The following is a 23,416-nucleotide window of genomic DNA, read 5'->3' on the forward strand; positions in this document are numbered from 1 at the left end:
TGATATACGACTAAGGTTAAAATTAGATTAGTTATGATCTAACTAGTTGTGTCAAGTTTGTAGGTGCAGGTTACTTGACAGATATTAAAAGTCCTGGTTGTGAACCAGGAAGTGACTAAGTCATAGTAAATATAAGCATCCAAACTCCTAATTTGGATCAAGCATGAGTTAAGTCTTGGTTGGAGACCAAACAACAAATTCCTTGCTAGATACTAGGTGAATCAAGTCCAAGTGATTAAGGATTAGTAGTTAAATTTGTAACTTGGGGCTAGGTGAATCATGTCCAAGTGATTAAGGCTTGGTAGTAAAATTTCTAGCTAAATGCTAAGTGAATTAAGTCCAGGTAGAGTCAACTGAGAGCTGAACGCTTGGCAAACAAATATAGGTGGAAGCAGCTGGGAGCTATGGCTTGGCAACTCAATCTAGATGAGTCAGCTGGAGGCTAAACTTCTTGTTCCAACATAATTGTAACTTTACATTCTATATCATACTCATTACGTGTAACCACTATAGTGAAGCATTTTCGTCAGTTCTAGTCAACCAGATGGAGTCCGGAGGTGACTGGCTGGTATTAACTCTCAACGAAAGGATTTAACAAGGTCAAGGCGATCGTACAAGTCCAGGCAACCAGAGTGTACAGGTGACCAGAGTAGCTTCCAGGTGACTGGGGGATGGTGTTATCCACAATCAGAATAAAATGATCACGATGAAGATTGGCCTTTACCTAGGTGACCGACGGGGTGTACAAGCAACCTGAGAGCTTTGTTAACGGTATATTATTGATAGAAGTTGTGGCCATGTCAGTATTTGTATAGGCAATCGAAAAAGTTCCAAGTGACTGATGGAGTATATATAAGGAGTTTCAAAGCAGACCTTCAACACAACTCATCTAGTATCAATTCGCTCTTGTTTTGATACTCTAAGTTCTTCTTCTCCATTTGTACTATGACACATTGTAACTTGTGCTTTATTTCTTTTTAGCAATATCTAGAGTAACAATTTCATTTATTTTAGTGTTGCCTTATGTGTTATTATTGTGATTTAATTTTTATATTTTTTTCTGAAAGGTTTCCCCACCTAAGAGAAATTAGAAATAAGAATCACATTTTTTATATTATTGTGTATGCTTACTTGTGATTTGATTGATAAACTTGCATGCTGAAATTGTTAGCTTAATTTACTATATATTTACTATTTTGTCTTACTTGATTGAATCAGTCTAAAGTTAAATTTATTTTTGTCGTGCTAACTCTAATTGATTCAACTATTTATTTTTACTATTTGCTCATTTTTAATTTGTAACATTATTCACTCCCCTCTAGCATTAATTTTGATCCTATATGATAGATATTTTATTACTTGTTGAAAGTCGTGCACTTGCATATTTCGCCTATAACCAGCAAAGCCAACTCCCTTCAATACTTAAGTGAGGATAATCTTGGAAATAAAATTTACCTTCTCTAAGGGGAAGGGCTTATGCTTGAAAAGAAAGTGTCTTCCGCTAGGGAAGAGCTATAGCAAGCTGTGAAAGCAAGTTCCTTCTGTTGAGGAAGGGATATTTGGTGGAGCAAGGATGAAAAATTAGAATAGTGGTGGAGCCGATCAATTGCTGCATTGAATGGAAAATACTCATAGAGTTTGTATTCATTAGAGAGCATGCATGGAAGAGAGAACCTTCTTCTTTGCGAACTTCCTTTTTCTTATATTGGCATGAAGCTTCCTTCCACATGGACTCCTCCATGCCTTGTCCATAATCTCATATGTGTGTTGCAGTCAACTCCCTACATGGAAAGAAGTATGGTTGTTATTTTCTCTTCTATTAGACAACCTCTTACTTACACGTCTAATAAATACTAGTGAGGGTACAAATCCTCCTGCTTACCCAATTCGCCGACACTGTTGCCATAACCTCCCTTTGTTAACCTTCACTATAGCCATGTTTAGTTCATTGCTCACTATTTAATTAGCTCCTGGTCTAAGAATGACTAACAGCGATAATGAAGTAAAGTAGTCTGTGAAACTAGAGTCCACGAGGGATATCTACAGGTGGGGATAATCTCATAGCTTGAGGGACAACACCACCTAAGAGGATATTAGCTTGAGAAGTGTTTATAAAATTGATAAAATAAGATCATCGAAGGAGTTACAATCTAGAGGAGACTTTAGCAAGCTAGAAGGGTTTTACGGCCTTGGATAGTTAAGGTCCAGGGGAGAGATCTCCAAAGATAGGGAGACTTTCACAACCTGTGATAGTCAAGGTACAGGGGAGATATGTAAAGGCAGGGAGGCTTTCGCAGCCTGAGATAGTTGAAGTTCAGGAAAGATCTCTGATCCTGTCTGAGTGCTAAGTTGATGGACGGTGGGGGCGTGACGCTCCTGTTGACTGGTCGAAGACTCCAAAGACGGATCCCTTGCCACCGTGGACCTGCAAACACAGTGCCGAGCCAGGGAGGGGTTCCCCGGCGATTGCCCTCCGACGCTCAAGTCAAACCTCCGGCAGAAAGAAAGAATGAAGTAGAGCAGAAGCAAGAACTGTAGCTACAGTAGAGATGTGGGCATCCCTCCATCGGCGTCTGGGGGTCCTTATATAGGGATCCCCAGAGGAGCGTGCACGCTCCCCGTACACGCACCTGAATCTGAGTCAAGAAGATGTAAGAAGTTGGACGGCAACACATGGTGACGCTCTCTCAGGAGGAACTTGACGCGCTTGTGCAGGTGCGAGCGTCCAAGATGATAGAGCAGCAACAGAAGGTGCTAGCCGAGCTGCTGGCACAACAAGTAACTTCAGCATCTAGAGGTCGAGCCGTGCACGAGGACCGTCCAGAACATCTCTCCAAATGGGGTCAAAACAAAGGTCCAACCGGTACGCAAGTACAGGCGCCACCCGTGCCGATCTCATTCCACCGGGCCTTGTTCCAGACACCCTCTGAGATCGCATAAGCAAATTGAGACCGGTTTTCCTCAGACGAAGCCCCCACTCGGGATGCAAGAAAGGGCAAAGCGCCCCGAGCTGACTCATCACCCGAGCTAATCAACCGTCAATTCTCCGAAGCAATTTTGCAGGACCCTCTTCCAAGGCACTACACACCCTTGGCGATCGGCGAGTACAACGGATCGATAGACCCAGACGACCACCTCGGTAAGTTCGACAACGCGGCAAACCTTCATCAGTACACGGATGGAGTTAAGTGTCGAGTCTTCCTCACTACTTTGTCCGGCTCCACACAACGCTGGTTTCGAAGGTTGCTGGATGGGTCGATTCAAAGCTTCAAGGACTTCAGGATGGCCTTCCTCCACCACTTCGCGAGCAGCAGGCGCTATCAGAAGACTAGCGTTAGTTTGTTTTCTATGAAGCAAGGGCCGAGAGAGACTCTTCTGACATACATTCAATGCTTTAACTAGGTAGCCTTGGACATCCCCACGGTCTCGTCCGAAATAATGATGCACGCCTTCACCCAAGGGCTCATTGACGGGGACTTCTTCTGTTCGCTCATCAGGAAGTCGCCCCGTGATTACGACCATATGCTAAAGAAGGCCATCGAGTATATCAACGTGGAGGAAGCTCAGGCGTCCCAAAGGAAAGAAGCGCCATCAGAATCGGCTGCACATGCCGATCGGAGACCACTAGTCAACCATCAACCTCCAAGAGGGCCCCGAGCCGATATGGCACGCCCACAGCAGGAAGAAAGACCACACGCCGTCCAGCACGTGGCGGCCGAACGACCAAGGCCCAAAAGAAAGGTATGGACTCCTATGTTCTGTACCGTCCATCAATCCACCAACCACAACACACGAGACTGCCGCGGAGTCCCCGCAGTCACTCAGTCGATTCCCAAGAGTTATCGTCGCAGATCGCCTTCCCCCGAACTATGATATAGGCGGCCGAGCACCGAACGGCGAGGGGAGATCAAGCGGTCACCCAAGCGGTGGCATCAACATGAAGACGACCGCGCCCCAACTTCGTGTGTACAAGTCGGGAACTCCACTTAGGAGGAGGAGAACAGAAACAATGTCGCTCAGGGAGAGATCAACATCATCGCTGGTGGGCCGACCAGCTGTGACTCCAACCGAGCTCGCAAGACATACGCGCGACGTCTGGAAATCCACGCGGTCGGCTGCAGCCAAGAAAGGGCGAGCGGACCAGAGATCTGCTTCGGTTCCAGAGATTTAGAGGGAATCTAAGTACCGCATGACGACGCCCTCATCATCCGAGCGGTAATTGCTAACTACACAATCCACTGCATATTTATTGATACATGGAGTTCAGTCAGCATCATCTTCGGGAAGGCATTCGACCAACTCTAGATAGACCGGACCGAGATGCTGCCGATGACGACTCCATTGTATGGGTTTACCGGTAATGAGGTCCAGCCGATCGACCAGATAAAGCTGGTCATATCCCTCAGAGAAGAGCTGCTCCGAAGAACAAGGACGACTACCTTCATCGTTGTATACGCCCCGTCCGCTTACAACGACATATTGGGTTGACCAGCCCTTAATGAGTTTCGAGCAGTTGTCTTAACATTTTGCCAGAAAATTAAATTCCCGGTTGAAGATCGTGTCGGAGAAGTCAAAAGGAATCAACTGGCTGCTCGGCGCTGCTACGTCGAGACGATAAAGGCGGAGGCTAAGTCCGCCCGAAAGGCCCCTTGGATCGAGGTAAACACTATAACCGAGAAACCCCCTACCTTAGTTTATGAAGAAAAGGAGGAAGTGCAGATACATCCTGGCCGACCAGAGGCGACGACTTTCATAGCATCTGATCTGGGAGCCGACTAAAAAGCCGAGCTAATCAGTTGCCTCCAGCATAACCATGATGTCTTCACGTGGTCAACACACGAGCTGCCCGGCATCTCCCCTAGCGTCGTACAGCATGAGCTTCATGTCCAATCAGATGCCCAGCCAGTAAAGCAAAGAAAGAGAGATTTCAGCACCGAGTAGAATCAGATTATCCGGGCGAAGGCCGAGAAGCTGTTGGAAGCTGGCCACATACGGGTGGTCCGGTTCCCGAGCTGGCTAGCGAATGTAGTACTCATCTCCAAGTCGAACAACAAGTGGAGGGTCTGCATCGACTTTCGGGACCTGAACAAAGCGTGCCTGAAGAACTTCTATCCCCTACTCAGAATCGATCAGATGGTGGACTCGACCGCTGGGTGCGAACTGATATGCATGCTGGATGCATACCAAGGATACCATCAGGTGCCGCTCGCCCGGGAAGATCAGGAGAAGGTGAGCTTCATCACGGAGGATGGCACCTATTGCTACAATGTAATGTCGTTCGACTTAAAGAACGTCGGGGCCACGTACCAACGGCTCATGAACAAAGTCTTCCGGAAGCAGATTGAACGGAATATGGAGGTATACGTCGATGACATACTTATTAAATCCCTCCGAGCTACTGACCTCTACGCAGACATCAAAGAAATCTGCCGAACACTCCGTGTGTACGAGATCAAGCTGAACTTGGGCAAGTGTCTGTTCGGCACGAAGAGCGGGAAATTTTTGGGCTATATAGTTACCGAGCAGGGTATCGAGATGAACCCTAGCAAAGTAAAAGCGCTGCAAGATATGCCACCTCCAAGGAATTTGAAGGAAGTTCAGCGCCTCACCAGTCGGATAACGGCCTTATCCCGATTCATCTCCAAGACGATCGACCGGAGTCTACCTTTCTTCAAGATCTTGCGCCGAGCCATCAAGTTCCAGTGGGATGAGGAGTGCGATCGAGCATTCGAAGAGCTAAAAGCCTATCTCAATTCACTACCGGTACTAGCCAAGACAGTCATCGGAGAGTCTCTCAGGATCTATCTGTCATTGACCGAGCATGCAGTCGGCTCGTCCCTTGTAAGGCCGAACGGCGAGGAGCAGCCGGTGTATTTCTTGAGCCATATTTTAAAATATGCCAAATTTTGCTATACTGGTCTCGAGAAACTTGCTTTCACACTAGTAGTCGCCGCTAGGAGGCTTCGCCCGTACTTCCTCGCGCACACAATCATTGTAATGACCACCACCCCCCCTGGGGAGAGTCCTCCTCAATCCAGAAGCGTCAGGGCGGCTAATCAAGTGGACGACTGAGCTCAGCGAATTCGACATCCAGTATCAGCTCCGAACGGCCATTAAGGCGCAGACCTTGGCAGACTTCGTTACTGAGGTGTAGACTCCCAAACCAGAGGTTGCTTGGAAGATATACGTGGGTGGATCATCCACTCGGCAGGGAAGTGGAGTTGGGGTGCTGCTAATCTCCCCCCAAGAAGAACGAAGACATTTGTCCGTTCGGTTGGAGTACCGGGCAACAAACAACAAAGCCGAGTACGCGACACTCATAGCCGGCCTGCAGGCCGCTCGGCACGTTGGAGCTATCAAGGTTTTGATTCACTCAGATTCCCAGTTGGGCGCACAACAACTCACTAGAGCATTCGAGAGCAACAACTTGAGGCTCAGACTTTACGCCGAGGCCTTTGAGAAATTGAAGGCTAACTTCCGGGAGGTGGTTATACAGAAGATACCCCGGGCAGAAAACCAAGCGGCGGATGAGCTGGAAAAACTGGCCAGCTCCATATCGTCGGTCGTCGTCCAGCAGTCGATCGAGCAGGTCTCCCTGGTGGCACACATCGACCGAATGGAGGGGCTCATCTTCCCGAGTGACTGGAGGACTTCACTGATAGAGTTTCTGCAATCCGGAGCGACGCCTCCCGACCGGGAAGAGGCCCATCGACTGAGAAGAAGGGCGAGTCGGTTCACGTTGATCAGAGATCAGCTATAAAGAAAGCTTTCTCCCGACCGCTGCTCAAGTACGTCGGGCCGGAGGACAGCGACTACATACTGCAAGAAGTGCACCAAGGGTCATGTGGAGGGCATCCGAGCGGCTACTCACTAGCACGGAAGATTATGTTGGCAGGATACTTTTGGCCGACTCTCTAGGAAGATGTCGCTCGGACAGTGGCAACCTGTCTATCCTGCTAAAGGTACCATAACTCTTCTCACTGGCCTACGGAAGAGATGAAGTCGTCCATGGTGTCTTGCCCGTTCGACCAGTGGAGAATGGACAACGTAGGACCGTTCCCAATGGCGATCGGACAATGGAAATTCCTGCTTGTGGCAGTCGACTACTTCTCCAAGTGGGTCAAGGTCGAGCCGTTGGCAAGGATAATGAGCAGATAGTCAAAAAGTTCATTTGGCAGCACATCATCTGTCAGTTCGGCATCCCGCGTCGGCTCGTCTCAAACAACGAAAGACAGTTCATTGGCCAGCAACTTAGAGAATCATGCAAAGGGTACTACATCCATCTGGCTTTCACCTTCGTAGCATACCCCCAAAGGAACGGACAAGTGGAAGTCGCCAATCGGGAGATCTTACGGATCCTTCGAGTTTGGCTAGACCATATAGGAGGCAGCTGGATGGACGAGCTCCCGGGAGTCCTATGGGCGATTCGCACAACTCCAAATGAGGGAACAAGAGTAACCCCGTTCCACTTGGTGTATGGAGGAGAAGAGTTGTCCCGGTTGAGGTGGGGGTGGAGCCCGATCGGGTGCAGCAATATGATGAGGACAATGCCGAGCGGAGACAGCTGGAGTTGGACTTGATGGACGAAGCATGCGCCAGGGTTGCTGTACGGCTGACATCCTACCGACAAAGGATGCATCAGAACTATAATCGATGAGTGATATCTCGATCCTTTCTAGTAGGCGATCTCGTATGGAAGAAGGTGAAGCCGGTCGGTGACGTCACCAAACAGGAGGCTCCTTGGGCCGGACCTTTCAAAGTCGTAGAGAAGCTCCGCTTGGCCCCTTATTACCTGGAGGACGAGGACGGGCGGCGACTCAAATGCCTTTGGAGCGCGAACCATCTCCAGACGTGCCGAGCTGGCTGAAAGGTGCGCTGATGTAATCAATGTCGTGTCTCCTATGTTCTTGTCCCTTTCAAATTGCAGTATTGAATCAAAGGCAAAGGTTGTCAAAATTACTGCCTAACAGCAAGCTTAAAGCCGAAGACCGTCGATCGACGACGTTAAACCCCAGGGTCGGAGCGGCGACCATAAATACCCCGCGCTGAAAACTGTCGAGCGGTGACGTTAAACCCTAGGGTCGGAGCGGCGACCATAAATACCCCGCGTTGAATATTGTCGAGGGGCAACGTTAAACCCCAGGGTCGGAGTGGCGACCATAAATGCCTCGCGCTGAAGATCGTCGAGCGGCGATGTTAAACCCCAGGGTTGGAGCGGCGACCATAAATACCCCGCGCTGAAAACCGTCGAGCGGCGACGTTAAACCCCAGAAACAAAAGGAGAGCGTGTGTAAAATCGAAGCTTGAATGGTTGTCCAAAGGACAGGAGATAACAAATATGACAGGGAACGAGATTCGAGTAGGCGATCCGCCCAGGCTTATAGAGTCAACTAAGGGCAAGGGACATACAAAAAATAAAAAGTAACTCCATTAACTAGTATAAATCCCTGTCGAGCGGCAGGCATACATACGAGACATCAAAACTTTTTTTACAATACCACTCCTCACTCCAAGTAATCGAAGATCTCATCAAGAATGGTGGTGAGGAGCTCGACACGGTCCAAAACCGGAATGGCTGTGGCTTCGGGAAGGTGACCCTTTGCTTTCAAGTAGGTAACCGTGGCATCGATGGCCAGCTCGAATGCACTGACAAGCCGTTCGCACGTCTTCTTGACAAATTGTTCCAAACGGATGTAGTTTTGCCTAATTACAGTAAAACGGCTCAGCTCAGCGTCCTGGTATTCCTTAAAGGCGAGACGGGAGGCCTCGAGCATGTCCTGGAAGGTCTTCAAGTCCTCTCGAAGAAAAACCGCCTCCGCTGAGCGACCCTTTTGCTCGGCGTCCAACAGACTCATCAGCTCCTTAACCTTTTGATCCAAAGCTCGGGCCTCCATGTTCTTCGCCTCTAGGTCGGCGAAAACCCTGTTCTTCCTGGTGGTGGCCAGATCGATCTTCTGGTCATACGACTTGACCTGGGTCTCGAGCCGACCCACCATGGTCTGCAGGCCGGAGGAGTTCCTCCGCTCCTCCTTTAATAACTTCTGGGTCTTAGCCAGGTTCGCCTACAGCTCGGCATATGTAGGGCCCTGGGAGGGACCCACCCCAAAAATTTTAAGCCCCTTGAGCTCCTCCTCCAATAGCGTCAGGCGGTTGCATACTACCACGCTTTCCACCTAGTACTAGAGTCGATTGACGGAAGGTTAATACCAAGTTGAAAATAAATCATAAAATAGACAACTTACCCCGGTTGCCATCTGCATATGGCTATTGCCGAGCAGCCCCGGCAGCATGGTCGCAAACCGAGCTCGAGCCTCCTCCCAAACCTTGGCCAGCTGCCCCTGGTTAACTATTTGATGTTCGGGGGAGGTTGGTTGATCAGCCGCCAACATAAGCTCCTCAGTCGGGAGATGCAAGGTCGCCTTTATCGAGCGACGACCACTCTGGGTGGACGGAGCAGATACCGCCGGGCTGAAGGAGGGGACAATCAGAGTGGAATGGATTCCTGATCGAAGAATCCTCTTGCGAGTGGGGGGCAAGACGTTGAGCGGCTGAGCGACGACCAGATCAAACGGGAGGTCGCACTGCGAAGGTGTCCTATCGGAGGAGATAGTTTCCACGGTCTCCGTGGCCAAGGGGGGTCACCCGTCTCCTCGTATGCTCTCACCGCCGAGGAAGCAGAACGGGTTGGCGTGCCCATTCGGCGTCGTTTGCGTCTGTTCAGTGGCTCTTCATCGCCAGCAGACTCGGTTTCTTTAGGTCGAGCAGCCGGCTGCACGCCGGAGGGGGCAGCCTCCCCAGCAACCTCACTATGTGACATTCGGGCGACGGACCCACCACCAGTAGTCGGACTTCCTCGCTCTCACCCTCATGGGAGCCGGCCAGCGTCAGCCCGAGCCTCTCCATCTCCTTCGTAGCAGCTGCCTCAGCCTCGGCAGCTTTAATTTTCAGCAGATCGAGCGCCACCGACTTCATCATGGTGTTAGCTGCAAGAAAAAGAGAGGAAATCAGTTAGATCCAAAGAAAAAAGTCAAGGAAATTTCTCACCTAAGCCGCTCGGGAGATACGTTTGGATCGGACTCAGCCTGAACATGTATAGCACGCCCTCCGGTAATAACTTGTTGATATCCAGCTTCAGGTCGGCTAGCATGTTGGCTGCATGGAGGTACGCTGACTGGGTCTTGTATCTATTCAGCTCGAGGGGAGGGGGGAGTCTAACTTGCCACTTGGTTCAGAAAGGAGGCAGCTCGGGGAGCCTTATATAAAAGAAGTAGTTCTTCCAATGTTTATTGAAAGTGGACATTTTATTTAAAAAGACTAAGTCGATCCGAGACAGGAAGAGATAAGTGCCCACCTCGGACTGCTTAGGATAATAGAAGTAGTGGAATATTTGAGGCTTAAGGGTAATGTTGTGGAATCTAGGGGAGACTTCCATGGGCAAGGTGGTTCTCACAACCTAGGATAATAGGAGTTCAGGGAGACTTCCATAAACAGAGAAATTTTCATAGCTTGGGATATCATTTGTTAGAGAGACATCAGCTGCAGGAATGATGATGTAGCACGGTTAACATTCAAAGATAAATAATGATTCTTTATTTTTCGCTTAGCTTCTTTTATTGATTTGGAATCCAAAAATAGTAAAGCAACAGAATTGCAACGTAGAGTAGTAACAACAACGAATACATCATGCAGATGATTTATTGGCAATTAATTAATTAATTAATTAAGCGAGTGAGTTCGGGTTGGTTGAGACTAATTGTTGTTGTCCGTCCATTGTTGAGCTTGGAGCCGGTCAACGAGGCGTTTGTCCACCTGAAAAGCCTTGGCGAGCACATCATCGGAAATGGGCGGCGTCGATCCGAACACAGCCTTGGCAATGGTAATGACGCCCGGGTTTTGACTGCTGAGACCGGCGAGCGCAACGGCATTGTATTTGCCCGTGTTGAGTTGGAAGTGGATGAGGCCTTGGGGGAACACAAAGACGTCACCCTTCTTCAAATTCTTAGTGAAGAGGCGGTTGGTTTGGCCGATGTTGGACGTCACAAAGCCGACGTAGAGCTCTCCTTCTAGCACGACGAGGATCTCAGTGGCGCGAGGGTGGGTGTGAGGAGGGTTGAGCCCATTAGGCGCGAAGTCTATGCGAGCCAAGGAGATGCCGAGGGTGTTCAGCCCGGGGATCTTATTCACGTTGACGGCGGTGACGTTGGAGCGGACATTGTTGACGGTGTTGCCGGGCTTGTCGAGGCCAGAAGTGTAGAAGTCGTCGGCTGTGACGTCGTTCATGTTCTTGCATACGGCGCCGTTGACGAACACTGCGAAAAGGTAAGGTCCGATTGGTAAACATATGCATGCATGCGTACTGGAAAATGGAAATGAAAGCGCTTAGCTTAATTAATTGTAAAGCTATGCACCTTTGGAGCTATCATCTGCGACGCAGAAGTCCTGAAGGGGACTAGGATCTGAAGCCAATACAGCAAGAGCGAAAGCCAAGGCGAGGAGTGCGACGAGGAGCAGTTTCATAGCCATGTCTTTTATTAATTGTATCACTGAGCTGAGCAATGGTATATTGGTATTGCTATGCATGCATTAATAGGTTTATATAGAGAAGAAGTAGGCTTGAAAGTTGAAACATTCTTCCCTGCCCTGCTCTGCTTTCATTTGGTAGCGTGTGTGAGAAGAGAGATCATGAAATGGTAAACTAAAAGCGCATGACATGCTCAGTCTTCACCTGCTCCTTAATCATCAGAGTAATTAACTACTTGGTCTTATCTTATTACTTGACCAATTAAAAGTTTAATTTTCGCCTGAGAATTTGACCATATCATATGGTGCTAGCTACCAAATACAAGACATGCACAATTAATTAAAGCTAATTGACTTAGTGATCCTCTACGTCCTTTATATTAATTTAATTACTTGGCCAAAATAGAAGCAAATTAGAATGGGCAACACAATATAATGCGTTTATCAAGAAGAGATTGTCTGTGCATACTTTTGAGGTATGTGCAATGGGTGGAAGGGAAAAGTCTAAAGTTAAAAATTTTATTCTCCTATGGTGGAAATTGGAAAATTCCTAGCTAGCTCCATGGGTAGCCTAGGAGTAGGGAGAGATTGTTTTATGTCCCATTTCATTTTTTTTTATTTCTTTAGCTTATATAATGAATTGACAAACATAAAAAAAAAAAAGATAATACCAGGTCACACGAAAATTTTTCATCGGTTGTCGGAGTAAATCGGGAAGCGCTTGCGGTGGGCGGCCTAGAAGCCTAGCATCCCTTAGTAGTGAGTCCCATTTGAAGAAAAAAAAACCACTACAACAAAAAAGCTAATAGACAACTCTTTTAAAGCGTTGTCTTTGTGCCTGAAAAAGCGTTGTTAAAGGCACTGTTGTTAAAAGTCTGCTCAACGACAACGCTTTTAAAGCGTTGTCGTTTGTACCAAAGACAACGCTTTTGCAACGCTTTAAAAGCGTTGTCGTTTTATGCAAAGGCAACGTTTTGCAACGCTTTTAAAGCGTTGTTTTTGGTAGAAAAGACAACGCTTTTGCAACGCTTTAAAAGCGTAGTCATATTTTGCAAAGACAACACTATTACAACCCTTTAAAAGCGCTGTTGTTTTTTTACAAGGACAACACTTTTTGCAACGCTTTAAAAGCGCCTGCGGTGGGCGGCCTAGAAGCCTAGCATCCCTTAGTAGTGAGTCCCATTTGAAGAAAAAAAAACCCTGCAAATGTCGTGTATCTGAGAATCAAACCGTGGGTGCCAAGGTGACAACTGGACGTCCTTCCACTAGATCGTCGCTGCAGGGGGCTATTTATGACGTACAAAGTATGATGTTAAGGAGGTGTTTGTGTTAAGATTATTGATGTCGTCTATTGTGCGCTACAGTTATATTTATTCGTGGACTATAAATGTTCTATTAACGCTATTATAAACCAAAATTGAAATAAAAATAAAATTCAAACAATTATCATACCATGATCAACCCTTAGCAACACACTTGAGCAAAGCTATCAGCACCACACTCCTCAAACAATTATCATACCTTGTTCAACCGTTGTACCATTTATATGGCTTTTAAATCAATATAATCTATAGCAATATAATCACAAGAAACTATAATTTTAGATAACTAAGAGACGGTACTTCCTATTGCATCCTCAAGAAAATCATTTCATCATCTTAGCCATTGACACTACATCTCTCATGTTCAAAAGAGATGGAAGACCAACCAACATTACATCATAATCCCTAAACCAGACAATGACTGTGTCATGAGCACACTAGCAAAAAAGCGGATATAAAGGTCATAATACCTTGTTCTACGTTAATATTTTTTTTTATCAAACACAGAGATGTGTGCTACATGTTCAAAGGTACATTTAGCTCCTTCTTCCCAAGCAATGGCTTTCATGAGCATCTTCGAAACATTCATAAACAATTGTTCATTCTCAATTTCTAACACTACAAAAAAAAATTGAGATTACCAACGGAATATTCCGTTGTAATTCCGTCGGTGAAGTGGTTTAGGGACAAAATTATGACATAAAATTATTTGTTGGAAGGCGATTCATCATAAACGATTTTAAAGACGGAATTTTGGTCCATTGGTAAATTTTACTATGAAAATTTATTTTCCGTAGCAAATTTTCCTGATGAAAACAATCATTCTGTCAGTAATATCAAAATGGAGTTTCTGTCAGAAAGTTCATTTTGATTTTACCAATAGAAATGTTGTTTTCGTTGAAAAACAATCGATATTTACCGATGGAATACTGATTCCATCAATAATTAAAAAAATCAAGAATAATTTATATTCAAGATCTACCTTGTTTATAATTTACATATAAACAACACTACAACAAATGTATAATCAGGATCTACCCAATGGAATACTCTACTCCTCTGTTAGAATATGATATCTATCACATGTATGTAGGTATAGTTTAGTTAACATATATACACTTGCGTAGGTATACAGGAGTTTACTTATAGGTACAAACCTAAGTATGTAACTGAAATGTGATGTAAATGCACGAGTATCAATCGGTAACTATACTATGGTATAGTAAAGTCATACAAGGAATATTCGGTGCTAGAAGCTGTTGGGTGATCGAAGGCGTATAGTCTTCGTCCGAGAAATTTTCCGTTATACGTGTATGAATAGTCTTTTTTAACCTCCGTAATAATGATAGAAGCTGAGTAGCCTATCTCATAATAAAGTTCTATTGCTTATATATGTCAGATATTAGAATATTCCTTAATGAATAGCTGTTATTCTCTGACTGGTTGTTATGATTTCCTAACAATGTTGTATCTTGGAGGTGATCCAACCGGACCCTTATCTGATCGGTTATATGTAATAGGAGACTTACTGCTAGTATCCCGGAGTAATTTTGATGTGTCAACTAAGTTTAGTTAGGTCTTGTTGTATTTAATCTTTGTGTCTAAGTGTGCAAGAGCTTAGGAACACAAGAAGTCCAGCGAAAGATGCAGCTAGCGAGAAGTATGACACGGGAAGAGAGTTGACGGGATCGGTGCATCGAAGGACGAGATGCTATGGAAGAGTACACCAGCGAACGAGAAGGATGCGTGCGGCGGACCGAGGGACAAGATGTCGGGGAGAAAGGCTACTCGAAGAGAAGGTCGGAGTTGGGTTCGAGTGACCTCAACTCCGATTAGCCGTAGAATCACCTATGTGAAGAACTACGTGAAGAGATCAACTTTTCAGCTGAGTTGCCTTGTGAAAGACGCCATCCATGGTTGAAAGGCGCCTAAGATGAATAGTACGAAGGCATCTTCCAACCTATTGAAGGCTTCGTCCCTAGCTATTAGCCGAAGATAAAATTTTGTCTTCGGCGATAAGATTTGCCATGCTGGAGGCTCCTACCACCCAATTGAAGGCACCATCCAACTTCGGATGAAATTTTCTAGGTGCTATAAAAAGACCTTTGAAGTTAGGAATAATTCAACAACTTGAACAACAAGCATTGTGCACTTTCCTAGTCTTTCTTTTGAGTAACCAACTTCTGTAAGAGGCTTCTCCGCCTGCAACAAAGGAGAATTCTAGTGGAGTTTTCTTCAACGCATTGGATTAACAACAACCTAGGTTGTAACAAAGTAAATAGAATTATTCACTTATTTTTTTTATTTAGCTATTCAATTAATTCATTATTAATATTGTGCTAATCTAATTTAATCAAAGGATTGAGAAAGGGGTTGTTTTTTTAAGGCAATTCACTCGCCTCTTGCTGGCTCTGCTGCACCAACACTAACAAGGATGGGGAACTGAGTCCATTCATTTTGACCGACAATTAGGATGACCAGACTAGAGTTGCGCCCAACCATTAGTATTCTTAGAGTGCTTTTGCTGGGAAGTTGGGAGCTCAACCATAGGTCCGTCGAATACTTTAGACCGAGCAGCTATATATAATAAGACTTACCCCAACACTGCTATGCTGGGATCTGGAAGTTTAGACCGGATCTTATATTGGTCGGCACTAAACCCAATTTACCCTACCAACATTAGGGTTGTTTAGGTTTATTTTGTAAATCTTAGCATCAAGTGGATTGATAAATCCTCCCAATTTGCCCTGTTCTTAGGGTCGGTCATTTTTATACTAAAAGTTATATTATAACACTGATAAGATTGTGCCTGTAAGCCAAAATAATATTGTTGGAATCTCAAGGTTATTTTAATGTGATCAACAAGTTAAGTTAGGTCCTGTGGTATTTTAACCTTGTATCTAAGTGTGCAGGAGCTTCGGAGCACAGGGAGTCGAGCAATAGACGCAGCTAGTGAGAAGGATGACACGAAAGAGACCTGATGGGCTCGGTGCATCTGAGATACGAGGTGCTGCGGAAGATTACACGGGCGGACGAGAAGGAGGCATGTAGCATTTAAGAGGGACGAGAAGCCGGAGTAGAAGGTTGCTCGAGAATGCCAAAATTGGGTTCGGGGTGAGCCTTATTTCGGTTGGTTGAAATCACCCAAGCGAGCGGAATCGGAGCGGAAGATCGGGACCGAGGCGAGCAGCACCGGAGCAGAGGGACCAGACCAAAAGTCAACTTTGTTGACTATTGTGGTCCGGGCACCCGGAACTATTCCGGGTGCCCGAACCAATCCGGGCACCCGGAACTATTCCCGGTGCCCGAACCAATCCGGGCTGCTCGGAACCCCTTCCGGGTGCCCAGACCTGAAATTTTATCCTGATCACAGTCAAACACGATCTATGCGAGAAGGGATAAAGTTTTATTCCCTCACAGGCGCCTGAAACCCTTCCAGGCGCCCTGACCAAGGCTATATATATAGCCTTAGTCCAAGAAGCTCAATCAACACAAGCAATTAGTATTTCGAACACTTGTACGCTTTCTTTAAAGTTTTGCTTCTATTTTTCTGTGCGTCATTGTTACGATTCTGCAAGTGCACGGATTCGTCGTCAGTAATATATAAGATTGTCGAACCACAAGGTCTGTTGATTAAGCACTAGAGATGTCGCAAAGTAAGTTATCTAGACGGTCGAAAGTTGGCTTTGGCACTTGCAAACTAACGAGAGTGATTGAAGAGAGAAAGAGAAGGATGAGAGAATCGATCTTGGAGGGAATTGAGCTTTGGGAAATGGATTCAAGGATTTCGGTTTCGTTATGGTGGAACCTGATGCATCATGTTCTATCTTTTACTCATTGTCAATCAACATACCTTCGCTGGAAGTTAAAGCTATTATCCTTAAGTACTAATCCCTGTCACTAGGGTGCCTCGGTAGATCACAAGAATACAAATCTAATCGGTATCATTAGGGATAGAGATAGGGGTTTGGTTTGGTCTCTTACTTCCTTGTAGAGAAGTTGCCTCTCCTTTCAAGGGAATGTCCTAGACGTCCGTGAATGGGTTACCCCTGTCACTAGGGCCCCTCGGGTGTACAATCTAAGATCCTCTTTTTACGAAATTAGCAATTCCTACACAATCAATTAACATGACAAGGCAACAAGTCTCATGCACATCAAATAGAAACGAAGCAAGAGAAATCATCCAACAAGTAAAGGCACGAACATGAGTCTTACATCAAACTCTATCCAAAACTACTCCGTACACCCATAGAAAAGGAGATCTACTCCATTGCGAGAGAGGAACAACCCAAAAACATAAAGTAAAGCACACTTACAAACCTTGATGTCACTACAACAAAAAGCCTCATAGGCATCAGTGGAACAACAACAGTTTTAAGCAAAAACCGATGTCTTTGTGTATTTTATACCGATTTTTTCAAAAATCGGTGTCTATGAGCGCAGATTTTCGCTCATAGATATCGATTTTTTAGGCGATGTCTATAAGCACCCTTTTTTCGTTAATAGACATCGATTTTAACAGCAGTTTTTAAAACCCGGTGTTAATGAACCAAAATAAAATATTTTAATTTTCCCACCAGCCAAAATTTGCAACACTGTGAAGTTCTCTCCAAACCTAAATCTATATCGCGCCCCTTCCTCCGACCATCTCTCTCGCCTAAACCTAAACCTAAACCTCCGACCATCTCTCTCAACCTCATCTCCCTCTTCCCCCTTCCTAGATCGACGCCCCTTCCTCTCCCGATCAGGATCAACACACAACGCCCTTGCTTCTCCGTCCAACCACACAGCATCAACACACGGGCTGCTAAGATCACGCTGCTCTCGTTCGCCACTCATCCAGTCCACCATTGGATTGGCTTCGTCAACCCTTTATTATCCAACTTTCCCCTCTCCTCCAGTCCTCCCATTCATCCTCCAAACCCTAGCCTCCTCGGATCTCTCCCATTTAGGATATTTTCTCAAAACCCTCGTCGTCTCCTGATTTGTTTCTCTTGCAGACTCTATCTAGCTCCACTTTCCCGTTTTCGTCCGCCAAGGTGATTCTTATCATTTTCTTTTTAGTTTTTTGGTGTGATTGATGCGTTTTCGTTGTATATTTTGATATTATCTTGTCTTGATCTTTTTTTCTCTTGATTCGAGATAGTATGGGGGAAGCCAAGGATAATGATGTTTACGAGAAGGAGCTCCTGGAGTACGAAGAGGAGGAAGAGAAAGCTCCGGATTCGGTCGCTGCCAAGGTTTCTGGTGAAGCAGTGAAAAAGTAAGAATGGATTTTTATCAGTTCGTGCGAAGAAAGACGAGAAAAAGTCAGAAAAGCAGGCCAAGGATCCCCTTCAATTAAACCCTAATTGAAATCCCGCCACCATGACTCCCTCTTCCGTCGCCAAAGAAGACCTTCTCTTCCTCCTCCCCTTCGACTCCCTCGTCGCTCGGATCCCCTTCTTCACCTCTCCTTCTCCTTCCTCCCTCTCTGCTTTTCCTCGACGTTGTTCCTTTCCCTCGCATACTAGAAGCTGCAGCCGGCCTGCCGCCTTTGCCTCACTTTCCCCCGGTTCCTCCGAGCTCCATCGCCTCTGGAGCCACTTCAACCGGTTCGTGCATTTCCACAGCGAGCCTCGTGCCCCCATCGGGGTTGCCTCCGCCGGCCTCTCGAACGACGAGATCCGTCTGGAGGATGAGAGCCCTCTCATTGCCGAGGACAACGACGCCCCCATTAACGGCGTGGCAGAGTATGAGAGGCCGAAGAAGGTTTTGATTTTGATGAGTGATACTGGTGGTGGGCATCGCGCGTCGATGGAGGCCATCAGGGATGCCTTCAACCAGGAATTCGGCGATGAGTACCAGGTGAATTAGAAATTTAATTAGTGGTCTTGTCTCCAAGTGGTCCAGAAAGTAGCTTTTTCCCCTTGCTCTATGGATCAAAATCTTGTGCTAGTGTAGGTCTTTGTGACTGACTTGTGGACGGAGCATACGCCCTGGCCATTTAATCAATTACCGAGAAGCTACAATTTTTTGGTAAAGCATGGTGCTTTGTGGAAAATGACGTACTATGGTACCGCACCTCGCTTGGTGCACCAACCACATTTTGCGGCAACTTCAACGTTTATTGCTGGGTTAGAATGTTTCCTTGTTTTTATCTTTCCGACACCTTGTTTTTATTCTTTTTCAACATTAAAATAGTGTTGGATAACTTCTAGATGTGTGTGTTGGGAAAATTTGTTGTTGTTATGAATTAGTATCAATGTTCCTTAAATAGTTTAGCTGTAAATTTATCTTTCACTTTGGCTTAAAACGATGAATTCCAATATTATCTTATCCTCAATCTCTTTCTTTGTGTTGGCTAACATGAGTTCTTATCCATATTACAGAGAGAAGTGAAAATATTCTACTTGTTGACCTTCTCTCTGATTGTTTCACACAAACCTGAGAATAAATAGTTTGATGCGGTTTTTGACTACTGAAAATGGATATACCCTTTAATTCAGTGAGAAATGTTGGATCAGAGTGAATCATCAACTTATATTTGTAGTTAAGATCTTCTCAGAGACATTTTTTAGTCTGTTTATCTCTATTATTTGGCACAATCAAAAGCCACAGTCACTAAACACTAGGAAGAACTATGTGCCTTGGTCAGTGATGGTGCAAAAAAGAGGATCATTATCATTATCATGCCTAGTAATTTCAATTAAAGTCCATGCTTCTTTTATCTTAGGTGTATGAGGTAATCAGTGAAATTATATGGAAGTGGTTTTTTTCAATTAAAGTACTAGAACTATAGACTTGTCCTCTGCTCATTTTACTTTCTTAATTTGAGAGCAAATCAGGAGAACCCTATTTAAATTTAAATAGATATCTCGTTTCATCATCGAGTGGATAGATACATAAATCTTTATGGTATTTTGTAGGTAAAGATCACTTGCATGTTTCTCAGTTTGGTGGAGAATAAGGTAAACCTTTCCATTAAAGGATCCAGAAGATTATTTTTTACTTACTGGGGTACTCCTCAATTTTCAGCAGTACAACATGAATGTATTCCACAAGCTATTCTGGGAATGGATGTTATTTGTCAAGAAAAGTCTGGAATGGATAAAACGGCGGTTTTTGTACTTTCTACTCTTCAGTAAATTGAGCCAACAGCAGGCCAAGTTGCTGCACTTGTGATGTGTCATACAAGAGAATTGGCCTTCTAGGTTTGACTTTATTTTTAAAGAATGGTTTATGTTGATTTTGGTGGTTCTAGAATTTTGATTCATATTTATATTTGTGCAGATTTGCCATGAGTTTGAGCGATTCAACACGTACTTACCAGACATCAAGATTGCTTATTGTATACTGTACTTGTTGTCCAGTAACTTATCTTTGAACTATTAATATTATATCGTGATATAGGTTTTACATCAGAAACCAAAGAAGACACTGAAGGAGATAACCAAAGATTTATGCCCAGTTGAGACCACTTATAAATATTCAAAGTTTCAGTCATTTAGATTGTCAGTAACGAACTGTTTTTTTGGTTTGATTTTGTTTTCAGGTTCTTAGCATACAACAGTTATACAGAATCAGTACTATGTACTGGGATGACAAGTATGGCACGCAGAGTGTTACATCAGAGGTCTAATTTCACTTAGATATGTTCTTAAGTTGCATTCTGTTTATATATATATATATATATATATATATATATCACATGCATAATTTTCATATTCACAATGGAATAGCTAAGTGTGGTACCAACTCAGTTTGTGTGGGGACAAAATAGAGAGCAATTAAGGCACCAAGACGGGGCCAGTCTAGTGACGCAATAATGGTGTGTTTCTAGCATCTAGTAATATTCTTGTTGACATAACCAACTGATGGAAGACAATTGGGAATATATTGGCCTATACCAAGTCTTCCATCTCATAGCTTGCCTTTGGGACAAATGGTATCAACCTTATTTTGCAATGACTTCAAACTGTTGTGTTGCTCTTTTAGGTCTTTCCAAGTAATGACGTAGAGTTTTTTTTTTCCTTTTCAATTTTATAGATCATTTCAAGTATGAGACTTGTGATGGTCGAGGGCTCAAATAATTCTTTCTTGTTAGATGATGATTCCAGGTAGGCCTTAAACTTTTTCTTCCTCTGTTCTACATATTAGTTACTATAAATTAGATTTACATTCTCCTTTGATGCAGCATTCCATTTTTGGTCGATGATATCTCAAAGTCAATGACAGAAATAGATATAGCAGATATAGATCCATCGCCTTTCCTTTGTCAGAGTTCGGGCTTTGCATTTTTGGCATATTGAAAGTAGCAAATGTTACCCTCCTGTTTATCCACTGCTAATCCCCCTGTGCCTGTGCATAAATTTCCGCCTTCCATCCTGTCCATATCATCAAGTAAACAGGGTAGTATTATAGTAGATATAATATCATTCTTTTATGATATGATCTACACATGCACATTATAAACAATATACAATAAGCAATGATGATATATGGTGAATTTACTTCTTTACTTATTTCTTGTTTTACTTGATGTATTATTGAGCATCCTCATCCATATATTATAGGCCTTGGAAATTATATACAGTTATATATTGACCATAATATTAGTAATTTGATTATCAAGTTGATCTCATAGTTCGGTTGGTTCTAAAGGAAATTTATTCTTTGTCACTTTTTATACATACAAGAGTTTTGGATTGTTTAGGGGAGAGAATTACAAGTCAGAAAAGCTCAAGTTCATTAGTGGATATATACAGTTGTTTGTTTCACCTTTCTTGATCTCAATGCACACCAATCCCTTAGTTTAGGGAGGTAGTACATTTTGTTGAGTTGTTGTTACAAATTAATCCCTTATATTTATGTGATAATTGATGAATATTTCTTTTTTTAAGCATTTCAGTTAGTCATCTTGTTACCTGATGCCCTTACTGCTTTTTCAACTATGATTTTTTGTCTTGGTTTACTAATATATTATTTATGTGTTTTTACAGTTTACAAATCTCAAGTACTCCAGAGTTGAAATTGATGAAGTACGGATCGAGTGAGTTGAATGCATGTTAGATTACATTTGAAGTGCGGTTATACCTTGATGTGTTGTTAAAAGAATGTTCTACCTTGATTTTGATATCTATTAGCTAGCTTTTGATGTAAAAAGAATGTTTGGGTATTTTATGGATATTGTTGTAAGAAGATTATTTATATAATTTGTGAATATTTATGTATTTTATGGATATTGTTGAATGAAGAATATTTGTATAATTTGTGAATATTTGTGTTTTTTTTTATTATTGTCGGTTTTTCATTGTTTCGGAAATCAAATTGTTAAAAAATATCCATATTACATCGGTTTTCCACCGCTGCCAAAACTGGTGTTATTAACATACAATATTACATCGGTTTTACACCGTTGATGAAACGGTGTCGTTAAATGATACTACACCGGTTAATAACCGATTCGAAGACCGGTGTCGTTAAGTGATACTACACCGGTTTTAAACCGATGTCTAAAATGGCAGACCTTTTACATCGGCTTCATAGACATCGGTCGAAAATGAAATAGACACCGGTGGAAAACCGATGTCTATGAGGGTTTTTGTTGTAGTGTGTGAGAAGAAGGGGAAGAAGAGATGCTTGCCGAGGTTTCCGATGTCTTGGTGATGCCTCCTTGCTCTAGAGATAGACGGAACGTCAAGAGATGGCGGCGGATGAAGCTATCAAGTTTTCCCCGAAGGGGAGAACCCTTTCCCAAGGAGAGGGGGCCAAATCCCAAACCAAAGATCCTCGAAGAATAGGGTTCTTGACCCTTTTATACCTCCTCCAAGCTGTCCAAGAAAACCAGGATTACAGGGGTCCAGTAAACTAAGTTTTTCACCCATTAAACAAGGTTTTCTCATGATTTAACCTCAACCAAAGTTGTATCTCTTGAACTTATCTTCAATCTGATACTTGGATCAAGCCCTGGCTCCAACCGAGCCGAAAGTTATGGCGGTTCGAAGTTTGGTCTGCGGTCTGGGCGGAGGCCCAGTTGAACCCGCGGTTGGGAGGCACGGCCGTGCCATTTAGCATGGCCAGACAATGCTTTCTCTCTGTTGGATCTGAAGTAAAGTTGTAGATCTTGAGGTTATCTACGTTTTGGTATAAAGAACATCCTGAAACTCCAACGGAGCGCAAAGTTATGGACAAATTACTAACGGTCTGCAATCTGCCCAGAATTCAGCACAGCCCTGTTTTGGCGTGGCACGACCCGTGTTCTTCGTCACACGGCCATGTGGAATCCACACGGCCTCACACGACTTCTTCTCGGGTTGAGTCACATGGCTATGTGAAACTCACATGGGCGTGGCCTTTTTCTTCTCTGCCAAGGTCACACGACCGTGTGGATTCATACGACCATGACCTTTCTCTCCTCTGAATCGTTGGCACGGCTGTGTCATTTGGCACGGCCGTGTGTTGCTTGGCTATGGGGATAATGGCACGGCCGTGTGGGGGTACACGGCTGTGGCTTTCTTCGCATCGGGTGATGGCACGTCCAAGACTTGATAATGGCACGACCCAAGCTCCTTTGTGCGTTTTTGCTACAGTGC

General features: G+C 44.4%; 3 protein-coding genes across 3 annotated transcripts; 2 read left to right on the forward strand and 1 right to left on the reverse strand.

Annotated features, from left to right (window-relative positions):
- Positions 1-2,673: 2,673 nt before the first annotated feature.
- LOC122036661 lies at positions 2,674-6,760 on the forward strand. The gene is made up of 3 exons (XM_042596059.1): positions 2,674-2,863; positions 5,414-5,994; positions 6,155-6,760. Exons 1-3 carry the CDS (start codon positions 2,674-2,676, stop codon positions 6,758-6,760), a joined length of 1,377 nt encoding a protein of 458 aa, XP_042451993.1.
- A 3,833-nt stretch (positions 6,761-10,593) lies between these two features.
- LOC122036669 (putative germin-like protein 2-1) lies at positions 10,594-11,567 on the reverse strand. Its single transcript, XM_042596068.1, has 2 exons — positions 11,409-11,567; positions 10,594-11,309 (listed from the first exon to the last, which is right to left on the reverse strand). Exons 1-2 carry the CDS (start codon positions 11,521-11,523, stop codon positions 10,750-10,752), a joined length of 675 nt encoding a protein of 224 aa, XP_042452002.1. The 5' UTR covers positions 11,524-11,567; the 3' UTR covers positions 10,594-10,749.
- A 6,642-nt stretch (positions 11,568-18,209) lies between these two features.
- On the forward strand, positions 18,210-19,223 carry LOC122036662 (probable monogalactosyldiacylglycerol synthase 1, chloroplastic). Its single transcript, XM_042596060.1, has 3 exons — positions 18,210-18,689; positions 18,786-18,958; positions 19,214-19,223. The coding sequence occupies exons 1-3, from the start codon at positions 18,210-18,212 to the stop codon at positions 19,221-19,223; spliced, it is 663 nt and encodes a 220-aa protein (XP_042451994.1).
- Positions 19,224-23,416: the final 4,193 nt, after the last annotated feature.

Source organism: Zingiber officinale, unplaced genomic scaffold, assembly GCF_018446385.1.
Source record: "Zingiber officinale cultivar Zhangliang unplaced genomic scaffold, Zo_v1.1 ctg187, whole genome shotgun sequence".
In the NCBI taxonomy this organism is placed as follows: domain Eukaryota; kingdom Viridiplantae; phylum Streptophyta; class Magnoliopsida; order Zingiberales; family Zingiberaceae; genus Zingiber; species Zingiber officinale.

Coding starts and splice junctions, on each gene's coding strand:
- LOC122036661 (XM_042596059.1), top strand. CDS start 2,674: ATGGTGACGCTCTCTCAGGAGGAACTTGACGCGCTTGTGCAGGTGCGA. Junction 2,864..5,413: donor TCAAAACAAAGGTCCAACCG/GTACGCAAGTAC, acceptor ACCTCTACGCAG/ACATCAAAGAAATCTGCCGA. Junction 5,995..6,154: donor TCCTCGCGCACACAATCATT/GTAATGACCACC, acceptor ACTGAGGTGTAG/ACTCCCAAACCAGAGGTTGC.
- LOC122036669 (XM_042596068.1), bottom strand. CDS start 11,523: ATGGCTATGAAACTGCTCCTCGTCGCACTCCTCGCCTTGGCTTTCGCT. Junction 11,310..11,408: donor CGCAGATGATAGCTCCAAAG/GTGCATAGCTTT, acceptor ACCTTTTCGCAG/TGTTCGTCAACGGCGCCGTA.
- LOC122036662 (XM_042596060.1), top strand. CDS start 18,210: ATGACTCCCTCTTCCGTCGCCAAAGAAGACCTTCTCTTCCTCCTCCCC. Junction 18,690..18,785: donor AATTCGGCGATGAGTACCAG/GTGAATTAGAAA, acceptor GTGCTAGTGTAG/GTCTTTGTGACTGACTTGTG.